This window comes from Pectinophora gossypiella, chromosome 15 (assembly GCF_024362695.1).
Source record: "Pectinophora gossypiella chromosome 15, ilPecGoss1.1, whole genome shotgun sequence".
NCBI lineage: Eukaryota > Metazoa > Arthropoda > Insecta > Lepidoptera > Gelechiidae > Pectinophora > Pectinophora gossypiella.
This window is the reverse complement of record NC_065418.1, coordinates 2,019,147-2,045,572: the sequence shown is the minus strand read 5'-3', so window position 1 is coordinate 2,045,572 and position 26,426 is coordinate 2,019,147. Positions and strand designations below refer to the sequence as shown.

At 37.3% G+C, this 26,426-nt stretch overlaps 1 protein-coding gene and 1 long non-coding RNA gene across 3 annotated transcripts in view; both read right to left on the bottom strand.

The window, feature by feature from the left end:
- Positions 1 to 26,426, bottom strand: part of LOC126373188 (chymotrypsin-1-like) — a 41,650-nt gene that overhangs the window by 3,747 nt on the left and 11,477 nt on the right. Inside the window, exons 1-4 of one of the 2 annotated variants that reach the window (XM_050019231.1) lie at positions 25,329 to 25,504; positions 5,243 to 5,480; positions 2,795 to 2,910; positions 126 to 244 (exon numbers count right to left, since the gene is read on the bottom strand). In XM_050019231.1, the coding sequence (XP_049875188.1) occupies positions 126 to 244; positions 2,795 to 2,910; positions 5,243 to 5,480; positions 25,329 to 25,380 (525 nt within the window). In that variant the 5' untranslated portion in view covers positions 25,381 to 25,504. Of the gene's footprint in view, positions 1 to 125; positions 245 to 2,794; positions 2,911 to 5,242; positions 5,481 to 25,328; positions 25,505 to 26,426 lie in introns of those variants that run through there. The other variant, XM_050019232.1, reaches the window with a different exon arrangement.
- Positions 12,928 to 14,974, bottom strand: LOC126373251 (uncharacterized). Its single transcript, XR_007567285.1, has 3 exons — positions 14,884 to 14,974; positions 14,241 to 14,467; positions 12,928 to 13,155 (listed from the first exon to the last, which is right to left on the bottom strand). It is a non-coding gene; the product is annotated as an uncharacterized LOC126373251 (long non-coding RNA).

The following is a 26,426-nucleotide window of genomic DNA, read 5'->3' as shown; positions in this document are numbered from 1 at the left end:
AATAAATGAATCTAATCTAATCTAAAGTGAGAGGCGTTCTACCAACAGGGCTGTCACGGCTCACAAATCCAAATCCTGGGCACACTCAGCGAAATCCAATCTGTAATAAACAAAACACTACTCACAATAGTGCGACCCCAGCCGTTAGCGCGGGCCAGGACACCAGTACCCGCCCAGCTGTAGCTGAGAGTCACGGGCCGGACGATATTGTTGAACACCACAGCTGATGCGGTCACCAGGATACCTGTTAAGTAAGTGTTTGTTTTTTTTATAAAATATCTCTATTTATCAAAATATACATTTCAACATTACAACTTAGTGTACATTTATCCTAAGTGTATGTAACCTAATTTAAACATTTTACAGGCTGTATGTAAACCTATATCAAACTTAAAAAGTTAAGTAATAAATACAAAGTATCATAGGAACCACTGACCTATTTTTCCCTAAAAAAGGAGCATGGAAAATGCTGCACCAACAAGAGTGTGGCTCTTAAATTGATGATGAGGTAATTAGCTATGACATGATTATTTAAGATCATGTTTACTTTGTTGGTATACATTTTATGGCATTAGTGGCCCCGATTCCTGTAGTAACGTAACGGCCCCCGTGGTCTAGTGGTTGAGCGTTATATACCACAACAATCACTTTGTGATCCCTAGTTTGGTTAGGACATTACAGGCTGATCACCTGGTTGTCCGAAAGTAAGATGATCCGTGCTTCGGAAGGCACGGTAAGTCGTTGGTCCCGGTTACTACTTACTGATGTAAGTATGTAGCCGTTACATGCCGCGTTTGGCGGCTCAATAGTAACCCTGACACCAGGGTTAATGAGGTTGGTACTCCACACGATAGAAGAAGAACGTCTCAGAAACGAAATGAAGTCGGATTTCTTAGTTAATATGCTTTAAAATATGCTAGAAACCCTCATTCTGCTCGTCAGCTTAGCTTGACGTATTGGCATAGGCTTACAAAGCATCTCTGTCTCTTTCGCTCGCAATGTGTGTGTACGAGGGGCGGCTGAAAAGTTATGAGCCTAAGGTATTAAAAATACTGATAGATGTGTATAAAAAAAATATTTTTCTATGTAATCTCCCTCTACTTCAACACACTTCTTACATTTATTATAAAGCGCTTTTAACCCGGTCAAAAAATATTCGCCGTCTTTGTCTTCGAAATGTTCGTTTACGGCCGCCTTCATTCCCTCGTCACTGGCAAATCTCCGTCCTCGGAGGTCCTTTTTTAAATCGGAAAAAAGGAAATAGTCGCTAGGGGCCAGGTCTAGACTGTACGGTGGGTGGTTGATTTCTTCAAATCCAGTCTCGGCAAGGGCACGCCTTGCAACTCGCGCAGTGTGGACGGGCGCATTGTCTTGCAAAAACAGGACACCTTTCGCAAGTTTGCCTCTCCTTTTCTCGACAACCACTTGACGCACTCTTGTCAACAATCCAGCATAATAATTACCATTCATTGTAGTATTTTTGGGAAGGTAATCTATAAACAAAATTCCTTCACAATCCCAAAAAACAGTGGCCATGAGCTTGGACGCCGATCTTTCAACTTTGAATTTCCGAGGCTGCCTTTCTCCTTTTTCTATCCACTGCATTGACTCCTGTTTGGATTCAGGATCATACTGTCGAATTCATGTTTCATCAACAGTGACAAGACGCGAAAAAACATCATCAGGATTATCACCACAGATGTCCAAAAACTCCTGCGAAGTTGTGACGAGTCGCTGTTTATCCAACGGCGTGAACATTTTTGGCACCCATCGCGCACACACCTTTTTCATGTGCAAATGATTATGCAGAATGGCGCCGATTCGGTCCTTGCTAATGCCTATAGCTTCAGCTAGATACCACAACTTGAATCGCCGATCTTCAAGAACAAGTTTTTTTCTTTTTCGATGTTTTCTTCGGTAACGGCGGTGTTCGGCCGCCCCGGCCTGGGGTCATCTTTGAGCGACTCCCTGCCATGTTTGAATTTTCGGCTCCAACGTTTTACGGTGGCAAACGAAGGTGCAGACGCTCCGTAAACTGTAGACATGTCTTAAAATATTTCCGTCGGCGTTTTATTCTTCTTTGTAAGGTATTTGATGACAGCTCTGTACTCGAATTTCGTGCAATTCGCGGAATACTCAGACATGGTGACGTTTAAGGTTCAATTACTAAAAAAGTACTGATGCTAAAGACATGAAAATTGAGATTTATATTGCTTGAGATACCCTCAATTAGTGCTGTACCGCGCGGCTCACTAGTAATAGTTAAAGGTACTTAGGCTCATAATTTTCCAGCCGCCCCTCGTATAGCTCTGCCTGGTGGTATGTTCACTCATGCCACGTTGAGAAGAAGTTAAATTATATACTACTAGTAACATAATGGTGCTGATTCTAATGCACACAATCGAATGTTAAGTTATACCTATCATTTTCTTATCCGCCGAAAACGAAAGGGACGGATGATTGACAGGCATAAAATTTATGAAACACACGTCAATTTTAGGCAAAAGTTTGAACAACCGTCAAAATTTTACATTGACAAATAACCCGACAGAAATAAGTTGCACACGTCAAACAGGCTCCATATCAGTGAGATGCCTATTTGATTCGCCCGGGTTACTTATTCATTCACACATTCATGTTAAAATTAACAGCTGTCAATCATCCGTCCCTTTCGTTTTCGGAGGATAAGAAAACGACGGATATAATTTAAAATAAAATCCTATTTTTTTTATATCCTAATATAACTTTAAATTAGGAGGCTACATCAATGAGGTATTATTATGTGTATTTTTACCAATATCGTTTTTGATGGTCGATGAGATGTAGTTAGGGTGCATGACGCCACGATTGATAGGGTAAGCAGTACCGCCTGAGCTCCAGCGGGTTGTGCCGACTCTGCCTTGGACGGAGCTGGAAAGAAAAACGGTTCCTGGGTAAATCATAGAAAACAGAATCGTACGTATAAAGTAAGGCCAACCAGACGAGATAAAGAATGTAAACCAAGTTTCAGGGGTTCAAAACATTTTTATTTGAATAAATTATCATAAAGTTCGAATTTTAATCGCTGTTGTCTGTACTAGACAAAGATGATTCGTCGGAAGAATCCGAGTCAGCTGTGTTTGTGATAAAACTATCTATCTTATTATTCCGGACACTTCATATAAACAACCTCGTTTTACAAAGACTACACATTGACATTATCAAACGTGCAACTGTGTGTGTGACGTCTAAGGGTTGCCAATTACAATACCTAATTTAGTCGTTATTACTTATTTAGGTAGGTAGTACTACTTACGAAAGTTGCTTTTATAATAATCAGTTTATTTTAGTAAATATACACTTCTCATCAAAAAAATCGAAACACCTTGCAAGTTTACGTTTTGTCAGGATTATCAGAAAAATGTGTACATTTAGGAATAAATGTTAAATGTCGTTTAATAGTGAGTAATATGAGCTTATCAAATCTTAATGTTAATGTTCTAAATTTAAATGAATTTTTCATAGGTTTCGTATTTTGTTAAATGAGTCATTTTTATTCCGTATGGAGTATAAAGGAAATGGATAAAACAACACACGTAAATGAAAAAAAAAGCTAAAAAACGTTTATTTAATAACTTGTATTCCCTCCCCGAGCTCTAATTACTGCTTCCATACGGTTCTTCATCGATCGGATGAGAGTCACGATCACATGCTGTGGTATATTGTCCCATTCCTCTTGGATTGCATCTTGCAGCTGGCTAAGTGTTTCTGGTGCAGGATCTCTTGCTCGAATTCGTCTCTTTAATTCATCCCACAGATGTTCAATGGGATTCATGTCCGGGCTTCTTGCTGGCCATTCCATAATAGAGATATCGACTTCGTTAAGATAATCTCGTACGACGCCCGCGGTGTGAGCCCTAGCATTGTCGTGCATGAATATGAAGCCGTTGCCAATAAAATGTGCATAGGGCATCACATGAGGCTCGAGACACTCTTCGACGTACCGATGACAGTTTAGTGCAGGCAGACGTGGCTCAGACACGAAAGCAAGCTCTGTCTTACCGTCGGCGCTGATTCCTCGCCAAACCGTCCACGAACCGCCACCATAGCTGACCTTTTCTTCAATGCAGCATTGTGCATAGCGTTCTCCGTCTCTTCTGTAGACCTTGTTCCTTCCGTCCTTACCATACAGCATAATTTTACACTCATCAGAAAAGAGAACTTTGCTCCACTGTAGGTATGACCAATTTAGGTGCTCACGTGCAAAGTTAAGGCGCGCTCTTCGATGGTCTGCAGTTAATTTCGGCCCATTTGCTGGCTTATGCGGTACCAGTCCACCATCCTTCAACCTTCTTCTAATTGTAGAGTCACTTACAGCCACCCTTCGTACAACACGAAGCCGCTGCTGCAGTTGAAAAGCGTTAAGGCGTCGATTTCTTAAAGAAGTTGTTACAATAAATCGATCATCTCGCTCAGAAGTGACCCGATTCCTGCCAGATCCTGAACGGCGCGTGAACAAACCAGTCTCCCGATAACGTTTATAGACTCTATGAACAGATGACAGGCTTAGATGCAGTCTTGCAGCCACAACACGCTGACTAAGGCCAGAATCCAGCAATGCCACAACTTGGGCGGCTTCTGTGGGCGAAGTATCCATACGTTTTAGAAAAAAAACCTTTTTTCAGACGTCCCAAAGTCACAGTATTGAAATAAAAAACAAAAAGTTTAAGGATAGGCGCCAATTTTTAGTTTTTAAACGCTAAATGTACTCCAACCCTAAACACACATTTGTCTCAAAACAGTGATTCATTTCGTTTATAAGATAAACAAATGAAATTCTAATTTTGAATTTAGAATTTTCGCTTATTACTGTAATGGCCAAACTGCCAGCTATACATTTATGTATTTTTTTTCATCGTATGAATTCTTTTTTGTGTTAAATTCGGACAGAAACAATGAAAACGGAAGTGTTTCGATTTTTTTGATGAGAAGTGTATTTACCACACAAATCACAAACAAGAAATTTTGAACAATGAAAGTTTATAATATATATAAATAACTTTACACTTGACTTAAAAAATCACTGAACTAATTAATTGCATTCACATTATTTTTCAAAATTTCTTGCCTTCTGATCACACGTGGTCTGCTATTTTTTTGGCGTGACTTATTGTAGTTTTGCCGCAGATGGCATTAACTACTTGGCCGGATCTCGTGGCCTGCGCATCCCATTAGGGGTTACAGGCGTGAGTTTGTTTGTTACCTAGAGAGCGAGCCGCCCCACATGACGGCATCAATGCAGTGCGCTGCGGTCACCACAGTCCTGGTGCTGACGAGGGAACCGCCGCAGAAGAAGCTCGCAACCCACGTGCCCTGCGTCAGCGCAACCATGTACGGCGCGCTGCCGTCAGCCGCCTGCGACCCGCCGATGATGCGCGCCTCAGGCTCCACATGGTACAGCCACGGGGACAGATCGTCTTGGACTGGTACTGCTGGGACGGCTGTGGGCGAATTTACAAATTCAAAATGGGAAACAGGAATTTAGGTAAGTTACCGTTTAAAAAAAATAACAGCTTTTTTATCTTGTACCTATGTACAGTCATGAGCAATATAATGTACCCACCTTAGGACTCTGTCGCACTAATATATTTGACATTTAGTGAGACTTACAGTTCAATTTGTCAAAAAAGTTAATGTGACATGGTACCAAAGTGTATACATATTAATGCTCGTGACCGTAACCTAAAGCATGGGTTCTCATCGCGAACATTAGGAAACATTGTTTAAAAAAAATTCAATAGATGACGCTAATAGTACCGATTTGTAATTAAAGTTTCTTTAAAAGCCAATAATCGATAAATAGGCACTAAAATTATGTTTTATAATTTAAAAGTTATACTCCAACCAAAAGTTAATCAAAGATATTGGCATTTAATGGAGATTTTTATATTTTTAAATTTAGTGGTTACTCTAGCGGATTTACGTCGGAACTACGTCGAGTATGGAGCTTGTTGAGGGGTTGAACGATCTAGTTTTAATCAACGCCATCTATAACTGTGTGTAAGAAGGTCGCTTAAAGTTGCGCCATCTATCGTTAATTATTGCAACATCGATCTAGCTTTGCCACAGATAATAAAATATTACGTTTTTAAAAGTTTGTGTTTATTTGCAAAATACATTTTTATTGAATTTATTAAATGTTTAGTTGTAATTCCGTTGTAATAATTATGGGAGATACAATATCAAATTTTAAACATAATATAACCACCTATAGATATCATTAGAAACTAAATTTTAGAACAAAAAAAGCGCAACTTTCAAATAACGTATAGTACCTACCTACCTTTGAAAATGTTTGTTTTCGTTCGTTTGAATTCCGAGTCGAACGCGCCTTCTACGTTTTGTGTATTGTGATTTACAAACTGACCCTGGACTGAAATCGGACTTTGATTTGGCTTCATGAAACCTGCTTTCACGTAGCGACACAGGAACAGTGGTTATAAAAAATGCCTGCAGACAATTGTTCTTATTATAATTGTACAAATTCTTCGGAACAGAAGTCAATGTTCCGTTTTCCGTGGAATGACGTCAACCGCCTAAAAGTATGGCTTGAGAATTGCGGTAAGTAGTTAAACGTTTACTTTTATTTATTTTTAATATTAAACTGCAAAAAGTTATCAAACAAACAATTTGAAAGAATCAATGACAATCAAGACTGGAATAAAATAAAAAGAAATACCTACTTAACATGGTGGGAAAGTTATTGCCACTCCCCCTATTTGCTAGACTATTATTTTGATAATCGGTTTATCATTTGTCACCATTTAGTTTACCATAATTAATGTAATACTTAAAATCAAGCTGAGATCAACAGTTTAGAGCAGTAGAACAGTTTTTTCTGTCTGAAGAACATAATATAATTAGGTATTGTGCTCAATGTCAATTTGGAATTATTAAATTAACTTTTGTACAATTGGGTAATTTAGCATGGCATATAGATATACTAATCAAACTTGAAAATCTTAATTAGTGATTTTTAACATATTCTTACTGGGAACTCAGGGCCTCCAGATTCTGAACCAATTGCTATAACTACTAAAGCACGAATAGTCAAAAACTTGTAAAGTACCTACTATATGCCAATACTGTATGTGATGCATTTATATTTCCAAGTGTACTGTGGAATAAAAGGGACAAAAGTTAAAAAAAGTCAATCAAGTACATAATTATTTCTGAATTTTGGACTGTTTTATTGAACAGTTTATAGACCAGGGCGGTTAAAATACCCACATTGAAGCAATTCATCTAAGTAAGCAATATTGCAGTTTCACATTTGTGCATATAAAAGTAAGTGTGCGATGCAAACAAATGTCAAATAGCAATATTGCTTTCTTAGATGAATTGCTTTGATGTAGCCATTTTGACCCCCCAGATATCTACTTACACATTTACTTTTAATTTACGTTGAAAATAAATAAAAATAAAACATTAATTTATTTCTTCTTATACAGTCTTAATAGATACCTAAGATAAATTACTATCTACCAAACCTACAGTTTTATACCAATTTCACACATCGGGACTGTGTACAGAAGCCAGGAACCCAAATGAGGTATACCTAGTATCTTGGTCTCGCTCACGCCTGACCACCTTTCAGCAGGTACCAATCTATACATACATTATGTATAGGTAGGTACCTACAAGAACTTAATAAGACATGTCAAAAGTTGCTGTATTAGTGGATTCTGCCTCTGTGTATTATTGATTAGAACATTAGGCTTATGATCTGGAGGTCCGGATACTGTTCCTGATATTATCAAAATTACTTTGTGAGATTATTCATCACAAATCAAATATTTTTAATGATCACAAACAGTTAGAACATACAAAAATTTATGCAACATACCTACTACAGTACAAATGGGAGGCCTGTTTAAGCAATTTCTTCCAGGCAACCACTACCAAGATCCAACCATTAATCTTTGTTTAGTTATGACAATGCGGACTAAGTCACTTATTTGTCCGAAAAAGTAAGAGTAAGCTTTGCTTCAGAAATTATATAGTTGGTCCGGGCTACCACCAAAACGATTACCTCCTGTTATTTGAGGGTAGAGGGTAGAGATGATCCAGCAGTGGAACATCTATAGGCTATTTATGTTTTATTGAACATTATATTCTTTTCTTGTAGGTAATATGAACATTGCCCACTTGCCTGCAGAAAATTTGCGGTCAAGGTATTTATGCATTGACCATTTCAATATCAAGTATGTACGAAATGAGACTGGTCATAGAAAAAGACTCCAGAGAAGTGCAGTTCCAGAACCATATCAGACTCAAGACCTTCAAAATCGCTCAAGCACTTCCTCACCAGGTAAGCACAATTAATTTGTCAAGTTATTACCTACAATTAGGTAGGTAGGTACTTACCTACCACCGAATTAATACAAATACAATCAAATTTTTATTGTAGTTTAGGTACCTACTGCTTGAATATCTACATAATATTGGGTTTTAGTATAGTGATAGTGAGTTATTACGTGAATGATACCTACCGACCTTGAGTTTTTTGAAATGTTAGGTACCTAGCTAATTACAACTTACCTACTACTTAGATGTAGACAAGTTAATGTAGGTACCTACCTACCTAGTTAAATGTTTAAAGTAGGGGATAGGTTGTTTGTATGAAGTGTCCGGGCTGTGATGATAGTTAGGTTCGATAGGTGCCTATAGACATCTCGATTCCGAACCATTTTCAGTAACTAAACTATAATAAAGCCGTATTAACATAAATTGTAGGGTTTAAAATAATTAAAGACGTAAAATATTATGAAAACAGAAATTTACGACTTTATTGTACCTATACCAAGATACCTACCTACTATCTATAATACCTACTTAATACCCTAATAGGTAAGTTAGGTAGCTATAGGTAGAAAAAGTAGCTTTTCGCTTTCAACTTTACGCAGACGGCGATTGTCGTAGATGCGTAGGTAATGTAACCTACCATAACGTAACCATTTGTTTAAGTCTGAAGAGGTAACAAACATATAGGCAGATTTACCTACATACCTACTACGCATCGCATCGCATCGGACCTATCATTTGCGTTTGCGCGACTCAGCCAGTAGGTAGGTACCTGCCTACCTACAATCGTAATAACACGTGACCTCGCGCAACGCAACAAGCCAGAATGGATCTTATCTTTATAATGACATTAAGTCTATAGTTGCTCGACACACGTAATTGAGACGTAGTTGTTTACAATCTTGTACAAAACAGTGCACCGCGCTTACAGGGCTTATAGGTATACAGGGTGTTAGTGACATCGTAGCCCTAACTCGGAGGTCTTGCGTCCCAGGATCCTTTAATTATGTCTTAGAACCTTCTTGGCCTATGTGGTCCAGTGGTTGAGCGATGGGCTCATGATGTGGAGGGTCCGGGTTCCTATTCCGGTGGGGACATATCATAAAAATCTGTTTATAAGGCCGTTGGTTAGGACGTTACAGGTTGATCACCTGATTGTCCGAAAGTAAAATGATTTGTGCTTCGGAAGGCACGTTAAGCCATTGCTCCCGTCTACTACTTATGTAAGTAGGTACGTAGCCGTTACATGAATAGGTATTGTACACAGAACAGGATAGGTTTAATTAGTTCTTTACTGATGATTTAACAATGAGATTTAAAACCACGAATAACTTAGTACTTATTTACCTCGGTACCAACATGTAACAAGAAAAAATAAGGTCACTCCTCTTGGACAATTTTTTTCTTTGAACATGCCGACATTGCCTACGCGGCGGAGTTGCCGAACTATCGATAGGTAGATTATCAATTGTTGAACTTGAAAATTGTCTAAACTATCGAAAGTAGTGATAGTACATTTAGATCGATACTAGCGATAGTCGATAGTCTTGCTTTGTAACAATAATGGTAGGTATTGATATAAGAGATCTATCGATAGGTACCTACTATTGTTTTTTTTTTTAACTAGGTACCTATCGATAGAATATCGATAGGCAACACTCTGGCGGAGTGTCCGCCCAATTCTAGACGCGACCTCGCTCGATTTTTGTGTAGCGAGGTTTTGCGTAGGTACTTACATACTGAGTTGGTGGATGATTGACGTAGTAAGTAACTAATTACCTAATCTGTGGTGGTTGTGTTAGTTGGTTGTTAGGTATTCTAATGACAACAAAGAATACAATTATTTACTGTTTCAACTGTTTTAGGTAGATAATGGCCCCGATTCCTATGAGTAAATGAATGAATAACCCGGCCGAATCAAAAAGGTATCTCGCTGGTATGCAAACCGTTTGACGTGTGCTGTCAACTTAATTCTGTCGGTTGTTTTAGGTTTCTGCTTAAAATTGACGTGTTGTGTGAATTTTATGCCTGTCGATTATCCGTCCATTTAAGAATAAGAATAAAATAAATTTATAATTTACGATAGACAGAAAGAAATAGGATCGGTTCGTAGTGCCTACTTTGTAGGCTGCGCCGCCGCCGCGGCGTGCGGAGTGGGGCGTACGGAGCGGGGCGCACGGCGCGCGGTGCGTGTGGCCGTTGGCCCGTTCGAGCAGCTGATTACGGATACCGCAAAATTGTTGTCTCCATTACATTGAAAATTTTCAAAAATTTGTCATTATTGTTTTTTTTATTGAAATTTGGGTTCTGGGTGGCTTAAAGCACAGTATGGAATTGAAAATAATTAAAAACAAAACTCAAAATTTCATGAATTTTGCGACGGAAAATTCCACTTGATATCAACTCAGAATCATGGCCTGAATCAACCCTCAAAGTTTTCGTTACGACGTCACTAACACCCTGTATATTATAGCGGTTATTAAACTACCCAAACGCGATGCGTCGAGATTACTCGAGATCGCGGGCTCGGGCATCGGGATCGGGCAGTGTTATAATAAATAGTTCATTGGTGGGCGACCCACGATTTCGTCATACATTTTATAGGTAGGTAGGTAGGTTACATTGGTACACACGATGACCTGACGCATCGTGTGTGGCAGATGAATCGAGTTAATGTAGGTAATAAAGCCTTATCATTCCACTTACTTAAGTAGGTAGGTACCTACTATGTTTGTGGCTCTTTAACGCAAAACCTATACCGCAGCGTAGCCAGACGAGATAAAAAACGTAAACAAACGGACCATTAATGAGTTACATTGCGATAACCAGGGATTATAATCTCTGTCCTTATCACTCGTACGCGCAGTTATGGCGTCAGTTAATCAACGACAGCTGTCGTTGTGTTTCGTGGTAGGTACAGGAAAGCAATCGGTACCGCAGCTGTCAACATTTGGACCGCCATTTTATGAACAAGTTCATTTCTATTTTCTGTTTGGATTGCGTTCGAAGTGATACATATTTTTTCGTCCCCGTATTTACCTACTTAAATTTTTGTTCTTATTATTCCGTTTCTGTTACTTTTGATTTTTGCTAGTATTGTGAGTAGTTGTTGATTTAAACACAGTATTGACAACATGATTGATAATACGATAGATAGTTTTATCATAAACACAGCTGACTCGGACTCTTCCGACGAATCATCTTTGTCTCGTACAGACGACAGCGATTAAAATTCGAACTCTATGATAATTTATTCAAATATAAATGTTTTGAACCTCTGAAACTTTGTTTACATTCTATATCTCGTCTGGTTGCCTTTAACACGTCAGTAATCTAATCATTATTTTTATTTAATTTTATGTTATATCTGTCATTATTATTTTTTATTCTATCTGTCATTAAAATAATATTATAAAACAAAGCTCCCACGCCATTCGCTCGTCTGTTTGTTGGCGGCTAACTCAAAAGAAAAAAAATAATATTGACAGATATAACTTAAAATAAAGTTAGATGTGTTTACAGGAATTAGCACCAATGTCATGACTTATAAGAAGTGTTATATATTTTTTTCTTTGAGCTTCTATATTTGCAACTTTTTACCACGCACTTCGCATGTTGCCAGTTCGGCGCCTAATCGCGCACCGCGGAGAAATACTGTCACTCACGTCGCTATATTAACAGTAACTTTGCGTCCCACTTTTTGAGCGCTGATGTTCAATCTATGTCCGAATAAAATCAAGACTAGTGGGAGCTTTCATCGAAAAAGCTGCCTAATGGTTTTGAGATATAACAAAACAATGTATTGTGGAATTTTATAAGTACCTAACTATGTCTATCTTTTAGGAATCACTTATCATACACATTTTATTTAATATTTATAAAATGGCTACGTTAATACGTTAGTTACCTACCTACTTTAATGAATGTTATAATTGCCCTTTTCTTCCTTTATGTTAGGTATGTTACCTCCAACAACTTTGCTTTACATTCACCTTTTGGGGCCTTTGGCGACTCAATCATAACCCTGACACTAGGGTTGATTAGGCTGGTATTCCACCCACGACAAGAAAATAAGATTCACGACATAATTTAATACAATTTTTCTTTTTAGGTTCATCAGGTACTTTTTAAGTACTGACACCGAAAAAGGTGTACAAAAATAAACGGCTTCGCGACTGCGAACTTGAAGAGCTCGTGGAGCCGCCAGCAGTAGCATACCAGTTTAACACGCCGAAGAGAAGACGGTTGTCAATTACTGAAGACACGTCAAAATGCAAAGTATTAAAAAAGAAATTAGTATTGTATTTAACAAAAACAAAATGTAATACCTTTTGAATTAAAGAAGTAGTTTAATTGAATATTTATTGTATTTTCATTCTAGTCATTAAAAAAAATCCAACTTCATTAAATTTGATAATTTTAATAATCAAGTAGGTATCTTAATTATTATAAACTAATACTATTTGTATATAATATATTTGTTGTAATGAACAATTATTTATAGTTACTTTAAATGATACCTATCTATGTAATGGAAAGGGGATAGTAAAATAAAAAAGACACATTTCTATTGTTTAGTTATTTATTCAAAACCATACAAAAACTCAGTTGAATCAGAAAGGCTGGATCAGTGTTTTTCCCAGGAAAACCTAGGTAACTATTTGGTACTCAACTAAAACTCATTTAAACAGGCACATTATTGCCAGATTCACATTCGGCTGTTTGTACATCCTTTCCTTTACTACTTGGGCCACATTATCTTTCCACTTATATTATCTTGACTCAACCAGGGTACTCGCTACATTATGTTACCTACAAATGAAAATATAATAGTTATTAAAAGAGCACATTAATTTTGATCGGCAATGATATTCAGAACAAAACATTTCTACCACCCATCAGGTATTATAGGCATTAGTTTATCTATGTATCACATAAACATAAACAGCCTATATACGTCCCACTGCTGGGCACAGGCCTCCCCTCAATCAACCGGAGGGGGTATGGAGCATACTCCACCACGCTGCTCCAATGCGGGTTGGTGGAGGTGTTTTTACGGCTAATAGCCGGGACCAACGGCTTAACGTGCCCTCCGAAGCACGGAATCATCTTACTTTTTCGGACAATCAGGTGATTCAAGCCTGAAAAGTCCTTACCAAACAAAGGACAGTCTCACAAAGTGATTTCGACAATGTCCCCATCGGGAATCGAACCCGGACCTCCAGATCGTGAGCCTAACGCTTTAACCACTAGACCACGGAGGCTGTTACGTTGTGCTGTTGTGTTGTGTGTGTGTGTTGTGTTGTGTTATGTATCACAGATAATATAATAACATAACATAAGCAAGATCTTGCATCCCATTGAGGTAGTCAAAGTAACATTCATCACAAGATGAACTGAGCACACGCACCTCACAAGCTTTCTGTTGGGCTAATGATAGGCCGTATCGCTACCTATAATGGTCGAGCCAACTGTGCTAGATGTGAACTGTTTAAAATAAATTAATGCAAGTCCGGTACCAGGGTTTGAACTGGTGTTCATCGTTTGAGATGCAAACAAGTGTACCATTATGACCTATTTTATATTAGAGTAATAGTGACTATATAATAATAGTAGGTATATTGCAATGTATATACACCTTGTGTGCCAAAACTCTGCTCTGTCCGCCCTGAGAAGGAGACTTAAGGAGAGTAAGTGTGAGTTAATACTCTCTTATACCAATGAGTAGATTGGTGGAATGGAGTAGTAATAGTAGGTTCTATTTTTTACATTTGGACACATGGATGACCTATTACGCATGTAATCCGATGAGTTTGAAATTTATCTACTTTATTGAACATTTAGATATTCGGGCTCAAAGAAATGGGTTAATGGGATAATAATTTAAGCATACATACCTGGCATAGTGCGATTCTCATTTATGCAGAACAGAAGTCAAGATTAAGTTTTCACTATAATACCTACAACTCCAAAGAAAATATTTTTCTTTGAAAAGTAGTGTGGCTTTCATGAGGTAGACTTTTATCATATTCATCACTTGGTCATGGTCAGAAAATTGTTGATATGTGGTTCTAATAGCCTTTGCATGTCATTCTTCACAATGGTTATCATCGTCTTTAGAGATCTGAAATAAGTTACAGGCTTAAATTCACAACACGCTCACTGCCTAACTAGACTTATTTAACTTTTTTCAACAAACAGTATATTATGATTTGTACCATAGATAGGTGACAGCTACACAAAAAAAGTATCTACTACATACATACTTATACTCACGCCTGTAATCCCGATTAGGCTGGGCAGAGCCACGATTAAGCAGAGACTAATTTGGAAGCACTTTATACAAAGTCCTCAGGTGCTTAACCGGTGGTCCAATGTAATGATTCATCATGCTAGAAAAGACTTGTCTTTTATAAAGGTTCTCCTCAGTCGGTTTTACGAAACGCCCGGGATGATAAGGGACGATTGCGTTCTAGGTAGGACCTTAGCTATGTTTTTAATTAAGTATCTTCCAGTTTTAGTAACTAATTAGATACTTACAGGAGTTGGAGATATATTTTTGCCAATACAAAATGAAGACCACCAAACATCAGAAATAATCGTATGTCAACTAACAACTGTCACCTTGACAATGTCACAGATCATTGTCACAGATTATAATACTAACATGTCAACGTTGAGAAAAAAAAATCCGTTTGCGCCATCTATTATCTTAATTTTACTCTAACTCTAAGGAATATATTGTGCTTGCAATGACTTGCACTCAGTAAGCTGAAATTTCACTAGATGTCGCTCGATTCGTTCGATCCCATCAATAAATGACCACTAGATGCCGCTAAAAAAAGGGCGTTTTAGCGGCATCTAGTGGTCATTTATTAGAACTAAAAATAGCCCGAAGAATTGCCCGAGTTAGAACGGCACAGTTTCGTTGTATGACGTGAGGCATCTGTACGTTAGTATTATATGATCTGTGCCTAGTGTTGGGTTCTTACCCGGAAAATTCCCGCGTTTTGGGAATTTTCCCAATTCTGAGGGAAAAAACCCGAAAAATTCCCATTTCAAGGGAAAATATTTTTTATCGCATATATTTGTATTAAAAGTAAGGATTTCCAACAAAGACCATTTAAATATAATGTATGCCTACAAATGCCCAATTTATCTTCTGTCGTAGTGTCGTATGAACTCTTAAAAAACTTAAAGGAGATCATCGGATTTCGGCCCAGAAGTCAAAGTGCCGGGCAAAAAATAATTTTGCTATATTCCGTTAGATCTTATCCATATGAGCATTTATTACTATGGCACCAAAGCTGTAGGGTCAATATCTTCGGTTTTATTCGATTTAAAAACTGAATTTTCATACATTTTTGGTGAAAATGTGAAGTGCCGGCCATGAAACAATATTTGTATATCCCGTTAGAACTTATCCATTTGACCATTTATTATTAGGGCACCAAACGTCTATGACCATTATTTTGACTTTTGTTGGACTTTACGTTATAGTTTCTGTGTGAAAAGTGCCGGTCAGCAAAAAACACATGTCAAAGCTATCGAGAAGATACCTGTAAACATTATTCACTATGACAAAAACGTGTATGACCATTTATTAGTTTGGCTTTTGTTGGATTTAAAAAAAAACTTGATTTTTGATTCATTTTGTATAAAAATAAAATATAACAGGCGCGTTATTTAAGGGATCGTCAAAATGTTTATTACTATGGCATTAAACGACTATGACCAATATTTTGAACTTAATTCCATTTTCCAAAAATCAAAAAAAAGTTTTATCTAGTGATAATGGAACTATCTTGCTAAAGGCGTAATATGGTGGTCGTCTTTTGAAAAATAGGTTTGCGTTTGACCACTACCTTACCTGATAGTGATACATGCTTAAGAAACTACTTTTTTTTAAAGAAAAGTGTATACAAGGAATAAACAGTGGGGTGATAGAGGGACCTACTATGTTATCGGCCGAGTAGCACCAGGACATTGTGATAGGCATACTTGCAAAGTACAACTACCCGACTCCTGTTTTCCCTAACAGATACTTCAGACGTCATGCCAATATACGAGTTTCGTCACTAGATGGCAAGCTTATCTTTGGAGGGTGGTAACCATTTACGGTCAAGGTGAATCAATACCATAATTCAACCTAAACTTAGGCCGTAACGTTGAGTCGAATGCAAAAACTACAGCCAACGTCATATCTAAAATCAGATAGTATTAATATAGAAGTTCACCTAACAACACACAAAACAAAAACACAAAGTATTTATCTGACTAATAACTAGTCATTGGGAAAGCTCTGCTTGTTGTATTATTTTTTGACATTAATAAATTTAGTCCTAATTTTATATTGACACAAGATAGCTTGTATCTATCGATGTATTTTAAACGTAAGTTAGCTACTATAGTAGCTTTTTCTATTCAACATTCGTTGACTAATGTTAGTAATGTTACTAACGTACCTCTTTTAGATTTAAAAAACTAGTTAGTTCGACAAAAGATACTCCTAACGCTGACATTGTCATTGGACAAAACAAGGTGGGAGTTTCTGGCAAAAAATTGACAAAGGATAAACAAAGGACTTTTAATATTTTTCATCAAAATATTCAAGGTTTCTCCAGCAAATTAGCAATGGTTGAATTGTTTTTAGAAAAAACCAAATTTGACGTAGTCTGCCTAACAGAACACTTTCAAAAGGAATACCAGATGTTATGTAACTACGAGAACTACCATATTGTGAGTGCTTTCAATCGAGAGACGGCTAGCTGTGGAGGTTCATTGATTTTGTTAAGGAAACATTATAAATATAAGGAACGTAAAGACATAGCTCGACTGTCGGTTGAAAGACACATTGAGTTATCCTGTGTTGAGCTGGATAAGTATATAGTAGTATGCGCATACAGCCCCCCCACCAGTTCTTTTAAAACTTTACGCGAAGTCTTGGAGGATGTTCTACGAATTATTTGCAAGTGTAAGAAATGTGTAATTGTATGTGGGGATTTCAATATAGACATTTTAAAAAGTGATAGTCACAGTGTTGAGTTTGTGGGCCTTTTTAAATCATTTAATTTGGATCACGTATTTTTTGAGCCGACTAGAATAACAGATACATCGGCCACCTGTATTGATAACGTATTTTGTAATTGCCCATATCTGCAGAAGTCGATAGTGAAATCGCTCAAGTCAGATCACTTTGGGCAAAGTGTAATCTATACTGTCACAGAACAGTTACAGAGTTTTACAGTAGTAAGCCGACCTATCACAATTCGTAGAGTAGACAGATTCATTGAAGCTCTGACTTTAAAATTAGATCTATTTAATTGTGAACACGATGACCCAAACAAGTTATTTATCCGATTATTTTCTATTGTCAGTCAGGAATATAACCAATTATTTACTAAGATTTCTAAAGTTATACACCCCGGGTTTAAGTTCAGTGACTGGGCTACTAAAGGCATCAGAAAGAGTCGAGATTTGCTTTTTGATTTGTATGGAGAGAGAACTATAAAGCAGGATGATGAATTCAAGAATTACATTAGAAAATATTCTGAACTTTTCAAAGCTGTTTGCGCTAAAGCTTAATCGAATTTTTTGACGAACAAGATTAAAAGCGCAGATAATAAAACTAAAACTACATGGTCAGTGATTAATATTGAAACTTGTAAAGCAAAACCCCGAGATAATGAATTTGTGCTTAACACACCTCGTGGTCTTACTAAGTCTGATGCAGAAGTTGCGCAAGAATTTTTAGATTACTTTAGTAATATTCCAATTGAAACTACAAAATCTCTTAACTCTTCTTCGCTACTTTCAGCTCAGATACTTAAGAAAAATGTGCCTCTCTGTAAATTAGAATTTAAATTTAAGTATATAACTCCGCACACTATTGTAAAAACCTTTAGAGAAATCAAAGTAAAAAAAACAGAGGACTTGTTTGGGATGAGTGTGAAAGCCTTTACAGCCGTCATTGATACACTAGCTCCATATCTAGCTGTTACTTTCAATATGTGTATTGACAAGGGTATGTTTCCTGATTTGATGAAGCAAAGTAAAATTGTACCGTTATATAAATCCGGTGACAAAAAAGATCCTGGAAATTATAGACCTGTTGCTATATTACCCGTTTTTAGTAAAATTTTCGAAAAAATTGTACTGCATCAATTGCTCTTACATTTTAACCAAACTAAGGTGCTACACGAGCAACAGTTTGGTTTCACAAAGGGTCGTTCGACAAGTGACGCGGGAGTTGCTCTCATGAGACATATCTTCGCAGCCTGGGAGCAACGCCAAGATGCTATAGGAGTTTTTTGCGACCTCTCAAAAGCTTTTGACTGTGTGGATCATGAAACTTTGCTTCTCAAATTAGAACACTACGGTATTAAAAGTAAAGAATTGGAATTTATGCGATCTTATTTGTCTGGTAGATCACAAAAGGTTCAAATAAATAATACAGAATCTTTCGGCTCTGAAGTCAAGATAGGTGTTCCGCAGGGCTCCATTCTCGGGCCATTTTTGTTTTTAGTTTATGTTAATGACTTGGCCCATATGGTGGAGGGTCAGAACTTGTCAGATATCGTACTTTTTGCGGACGATACTTCCCTTATTTTTAAAACAGACAGACGAAAGCCCAACAATGACCATATAAATCACGCCCTTTGCCAGATCCACCACTGGTTTACAATAAATAACCTAGTTTTGAATGGAAAGAAAACAAAATGTATTAAATTCAGTTTACCTAACGTAAATTCTGCTGATTGTGATATACTTCTAAATAACCAGAAACTAGACTTTGTTAAAAATACAGTTTTTCTGGGATTAAATATTGATGATAGACTCAAATGGGACACACATATTAAATCATTATCAGGTAGACTTAGCTCAGCTGCATTTGCAGTCAAAAGGATTAGAGAACTGACTGACGTGACGACTGCAAGATTGGTATATTTTAGCTACTTCCATAGTATTATGTCGTATGGTATTTTGCTTTGGGGTAGAGCAGCTGATATTGAAACCGTTTTCATTCTACAAAAAAGGGCAATCAGATCTATCTACAAACTGAGATGCCGCGATTCTCTCAGAGAAATTTTTAAAGAGATTTCCATTATGACTGTACCTTGTCAATACATATATATGAACATTATGTATGTTAGGAAAAATTTACACTTATATTTAAGAAACTGTGATAAGCACAAATACAACCTAAGGAATAAGAACAAATTAGCAGTTCCTAGTTCCAGACTATCCAAAATTAGCACATCATTTGTAGCGCTGTGTGTGCGATACTATAATAAAATACCAGAAGATGTGCTAGGCCTTTCGGGAAATATGTTTAAGAATGTTATAAAAACTACTTTAATCAGTAAAGCTTATTATAAAGTAGGAGACTATCTTAAAGATAATAATATTAAATGGATTACTTCAGCTCAACACAAAAAAGACAAGAATGTTTGCAATAAAAACTTGGCCCTAAAATACTGAATTTGAAATAACTTTGTAAGTGGATTAAAAAGGATTGTGAAACACTTGATGATATTTGAACAGTAGAGTACTTTTTCTTTTTATATCCAGGCGGAGGATTTTTGAGCTTCTTTTTATAAGTGGTGCATGCTCGCCTCGAAATGTTCGTGTACGCGGTGGCGTCCGGAAGTCGGGTCGCACCTTTCCCTCAAAAATGTGCGAAGGGAGCGATGGCTGGCTTTCGCGTCAACTCGTGATCGGGTGCTGCGTATGTGGACAGGCCTGCTTCTGACAGGGAGCTCATAAAACACTGTTTCTGTGATAAAGTCACATAAACTCTTTATGTTTCACCTTCCTTCCACCGACTGTAATTGGAATACCATTGTATTTAAGTCTATAAATTATGTAATACAAACTGGATTAAAAGAAAAGAAAGGAAAACATGAAACAGTAGGACTAGGGCCCTGTGCTGGGAGGTTTTCTGGCCACGTCTTTCCCTCAGCGTTACAGATTCCGATGTGGTAGTAGTTTTACAGCTAGTTACATAATATGTAATTTAATTATGTCTGACGTTCAAAAAGCGCTAACTTTGTAAGCCAATTTTGAAAAATAAATATTTTTGAATTTTGAATTTTGAATTTTGTCATTGTTAAAATTTATAAAAAAAAGTTTTTTTTAAAAGTCCAATAAAAGCCAAAGTCGACATTTGGTAGTATAGTAAAAATACATCGTTCAAGTCGTTTACCAAAAGATTTGACTTATTTTGTTTCGCTGGCTGACATTTTCCCATTTGAACCAAAACGGAAAGAGAGACGAATAAAAAGTCAAGATAACGGTCAAAAATGTTTTGCGCCAGATTATTAAATGTTTTAAAGGTCCTTTGTAATCCGCCGTACCGCATTTTTTACCCAAAGCACTTTATTTTCATACAAAACAAATAAGAAATCAAGATTTTTAAAATACTTACACTAAAAGCCAAACTAATGGTCATACAAGTTTGGCGCTATAGAAAAAAATGTTAACAGACATCTACTCGATACTCTCAACATGATATTTTTGCTGGTCGGCATTTTTCATATTTAAAATAAAACGTAAATTCCAATAAAAGTCAAAATAATGGTCATAGATGTTTGGTGTTATTAAAAAATATTGAGAAGCAACTATTAGACAGATTCGACGTATTTTTTTCGATGGCCGGCATTTTAACATATTAACCAAAACTGAAAGTCCAAATAATGATCATAGAAGTTTGGCGCCATACTAATAAATGTTCTAACGGTCCTTTGTAATACGCCTGTATACCTTTTTTTCCAACGGACATAATATTATTTTTTACAAAATGTATGAAAAGTCGAGATTTTTAAAATCCAATTACAGCCAAACTAATGGTCATACACGTCTGGTGTCATAGTAAAAAATGTTCAGAACAATCTACTCGAAAGGTTTGACACATTTTTTTTCTCTGACCGGCACTTTCAAATTTGGGCCGGCCAAAGTATGGAAAGCCGATGATCTCCTTTGTAATATATTTTGAATGGAATGTTCGATTTTAATAATTCCATGCAAAGATATCTACATATTATAGGATATATAGGATGCTTTTGGCACGAGAGAATGTCATCATCGAGGAGCAACATGGTTTTGTGCAAGAAATTGGGAGGCACGAATACCTACAGATATTATTTACTTGGACTATGAAAAAGCTTTTGATCGAGTTCCTGTCACACCATTGATTGCTAAATTAGAGCCCTTTGGAATCAGAGGCAATGTCGTGAAGTCGATTGAAGACTTCCTGTCAAATCGCACATTCTCTGTGCGCATCGGAGAATCATACTCTGTTTCCAGAAAAGTCCTCAGCGGTGTGCCGCAGGGATCGGTGTTAAGACCTATTTTATTCAGTATCTACCTTACAGATCTTAAACATGGTATCATGTCTGATATATCACTCTTTGCAGATGACACGAAAATAACGGGGAATCCACTTATTAGCCATAATATAATCCAAGATGATCTTGATAGAGTAATTGCTTGGACCCGAGATTGGCTAATCACATTAAACGTAGACAAATGCACTGTGTTGCATGTTGGCAGTAACCACCCCACGTTGAGTTACACCATTGACTCAAAACCTCTCGAGTGTGTTAAAAAACAAAAGGACCTTGGCATAACGATAACACATAATCTAAAGTGGGACGAACACATTATTGGAATCACTAAGAAGGATAACTCCCTTTTATACATAATTAGAAAAGCTTTTTATCATATAGATACGGAATTGTTTCTTAGGCTTTACAAAACTTACTTATGTCAGACTGCTGTTAGAACATGGGTTTCAAATATGGAGACTTTACTATCGGAAGGACATTGCACTACTAGAGAGAGTCCAAAGAAGAGCAACAAAGATGGTGACAGTACTGGCTGGCCGGAGTGGACCTTAGCGGGGGCCGCAGGACTTTCACCTCTGGCTTGCCTTCATTGGCCAGCCAGAGTGGGGCGTTAGAGCTATACGCTCGCAGCGTGGAAGTGAAAGATGCACAAGTCGCGAGTTGGTAAGGCGGGTAAACCGCCTCGCAGAAAGCGGTGTACACCTCTTGACACCCTGAGATGCTCACAACCATGTTGCTGCCTTGCCGTCCAGTCACGTCGGCTAGATAGGTGGCCCAACCAGTAAGTGACGAGTCACCGCCTGCCCAATGTATCTCTGTTATTAAAATTGGTCGAGCAGGCGCCATAGTCCCCCATAGCCCCAGTATATAGGTTCACTAACCCCCAACCTAATAGCCCAGTTCCTTTTGTTCCCATAATCTGCAATAGTCCTACACGAACCAGGGATAGTCTTTGGGTGCACTCCCATAGTGCATACAGGGATAATCGCCGGTTGGTGTCACAACACATTTAGAGTAAATTGTCTTAAGGGGCCTCTACGTGTTGGCTTCGGCCCCACGCACGCCTTCCAAAAGTCAGGGACTCCATGACAGACCCGACCCGAGACATGGAAACGACATACAAATAATAATAAGATTAAAAATAATTAAATAAAAAATATTTTCCCATGATTCGGGAATTTTTCGGGTGTTTATTTTATTTTCCCATATTTTCCCGATATTTTTTCTTTCCCACCCAATTTTTTCTTTCCCTGCCCATCACTATCTGTGCCTAAAGTAAGTTTAAAGTAATAGTCATTAAGTACATTAGACAGTAATTCACTTAATTTTCAATGCTTAATTTTTTTACGTCCTTGGAATGTTGGAGATACCAATTTAATGGTAACACAGTGGTAACACTTACGTCATCAAAGGGCTAGCAATGGCGGCATGTCAGGGGCCTTTGGCGGCTCAATAGTAACCTTGACACCAGGGTTGATGAGGTTGGTAATCCACCTCACAACCCACACGATAGAAGAAGAATAGCGGCTTGTCATAGGATTGAGCATATGAGCATACCTGGTCTTATACCATGGTGACCGTTATATACATAGTAATATTTTATTCTATGTTTGAGCCTTTGAGGTTCAATTTTGTATGATGTACGAGGACGATATGGGTGGATATCAAAATTTCAAGTTTGGTTGCGAAATTTCATAATTAATTTTTCGTGAAAAATTGGGTTCCGACATGAAAAAGATCCAAAAGGATCCTTTTCACGAAACCCAATTTTTCACGAAAAAAATATATGACAGTTCGCCACCAAACTTGGCACATTTTAATATTCACCCATATAATCGGTAAGTACGTCTGACACAACTAGATATCTAAACACGTTTTATAAGTAATTAATTATTTATATAGATTATAATTATTTAATCTGGTTTTTACTTTTGGCAATGTCACGAAGACGAATGATCGATAAAACGTCTACGAATCATAATAGGTGGGTTAGGTTAGTGGTGGGTGGGAAGCACCTATGTTTGAGCGTTGGATGCGGTCGCACTCATGTGGCAGTGGCAGCTGGATTTATGAATTTAATTTATTTATTTATTAAGTATACACAACAGGTTACAAACTTATGGCTTATGATTAGGTAATGCGGTTTAGGTTCAGACTATAACCCAACAAATGTATACAAGTTACAATTAATAGTTGTACCTCCTTTATAGTAATTTTTTTCGATGATTAAAATGAGTGTCGAGGGACATTCAGAAACCAAAAGCGCCGTATACAGGGTGTTAGTGACATCGCAACGAAAACTTTAAGGGTGATTCAGACCATGATTCTGTGTTGTTATCAAAAAAAATTCCGTCGCAAAAATATGGATCTGAAAATAATAAAAAAAAAAACTAAAGTTGTCATGAATTTTCCGACCGAAAATTCCACTTGATATCAACTCTGAATTAAATTAAAAATATATATATCTTTATTCAGTAGGGAACACAGTTACACTTTGAATCGTCAATTTTTACATAACGAACGTCTCATCCGCCTAAAAGTACTGCAGCTTCTCACAAGTTCATAACCTGTATAGCCGGGGAAAAGAAGCTGCAAGAAAAACCTCGACACAGGGCCCTAGACGTTCTTTAAAAAAATAAACAAAATGTTTTTATACAATTGAGTAATTTAGCTGCCTTATATCAGTTCTCCGACAGTTAATCCCATGCATTTATATCTCCTAAATAATCAGTAACTTTATAATAACCTTTTTTGTAAAGTTTCTGTTTAACTACTGTCTTACAACAGTTGAAAGGCAATTTTTGAATGTCAATGGGAATCTTATTGTAAAAACGTATGCATTGCCCCTTAAAAAATTTAGTGATCTTATGTAATCGACTGACTTGTAAAGCAAGTTTATTTTTATTCCGGGTATTAAAAATGTGCCGATCGCTATTTTTTACAAAAAATCCTATATGTTTTTTTACACATATTAAGTTTTCAAAGATATATTGTGATGCCAAAGTTAAAATACTAATTTCTTTAAATCCCAATTTGTAAATCTCCCGAATGGCTCGCTTTTGCAGAACAAAAATGCTGTTGACATCTGCAGCATGAGCCCAAAGCAAGATGCCGTACGACATTAGACTGTGGAAGTAGGCAGAAATAAACTAATCGCGCGGCTTCCATTTTTTTTTTTGACCGCGAATGCTGCTGCGTTGAGCGTTTTGGACAACTTAACAATATGAGGACTCCATTGCAGCGTAGCGTCTAAAGTAATTCCCAAAAATACAGTAGTAGTCATGGTCATGGTAAACATCGTCTGAATCATCCCCCTCAGTATTCGTTACGGTGCAGCGGTGTCACTAACACCCATACCCACTTCTACGGCCACCTGTACGTACTAGCACGGGATGTAAGTGACATCGTAACGAATACTGAGAGGGATAATTCAGCTCCTTCTTCTGAGTTAATATCAAGTGGAATTTTCTAACACAAAAGTATACAATTGAAAATAATTTTAAAAAAGTAAAAAAGACATGAAATTTGCAACTGAAAATTCCACTCGATATCAACTCAGAATCATGGTCTGAATCATCCCCCTCAGTATTCGTTACGATGTCACTAACACCCTGCATAATATTGATTGAACTCACTCACCCAAACTCCCAACAAGGAGTGTTGCAAAAATAACAACTTTATTGAAACCCATATTGGTATGTACCAGCCCACTAACTGTTTAATCTAAGTATTAATTACACATATTTATATGCTTATTGCAAAGATTAAATTGTAAAAATCACATACGATAACAATAGATTATTTTAATTCGATGATAAGAAATACCCACAAAATAAAAACGTATACAATTCATTGTCAAAATAGGTAATGATCTAATCAAGTACTAGGGATTATAGATACCCAATTTTCATTGTCTTTTAATGGTGCTGATTCCAGTACATACCACCTAAATTTATTTTAAGTTATACCTGTCATTTTCTTATCCGCCGAAAAGGAAAGAGACGGGTGAACTGTGTCATTCCAATGACGACGATTGTAGATTATTTATATCTGTCTGTATTTAATCGCATTTGTCATTTCCTTTAGATATGTATAATCAACTCGAAAGGTCAAAGATTGTTCATCATCACTAATTTAACAGCCACGCTCTTGTCGGTGTAACATTCTCCATGCTATTTTTTTAGGGGAAAATAGAGCAGTGGTTTCCCTCTTGCGTTCTGCACCGCAGTACTCTCTGACGCGAGTGGGATAGCGTCCTCCGCCTCTGTATTTTTCAACATACTTGTTCCTGAAGTATTTTATTATATAACACCCGTGCTGTAATGTAACATTACTGAACTAGTGTCCTTTGCTAAACTTTTTTTAAATCCCACCATAGAGATTTACATTTGAAATTATTTATGGTAACAAAACATTTGACATTATAGTACTTATGTAGGTAACAGCCTCCGTGGTCTAGTGGTTAGAGCGTATGGGTCACGATCTGGATGTCCGGGTTCGATTCCCGATGGGGACATTGTCGAAATCACTTTGTGAGACTGTCGTTTGTTTGGTAAAGACTTTTCAGGCTTGAATCACCTGATTGTCCGAAAAAGTAAGATGATTCCGTGCCTCAGAGGGCACGTTAAGCCATTGGTCCCGGCTATTTAGCCGTAAAAAAACCTCCACCAAGTGGAGTATGCTCCATACCCCCTCCGGTTGATTGAGGGAAGGCCTGTGCCCAGCAGTGGGACGTAT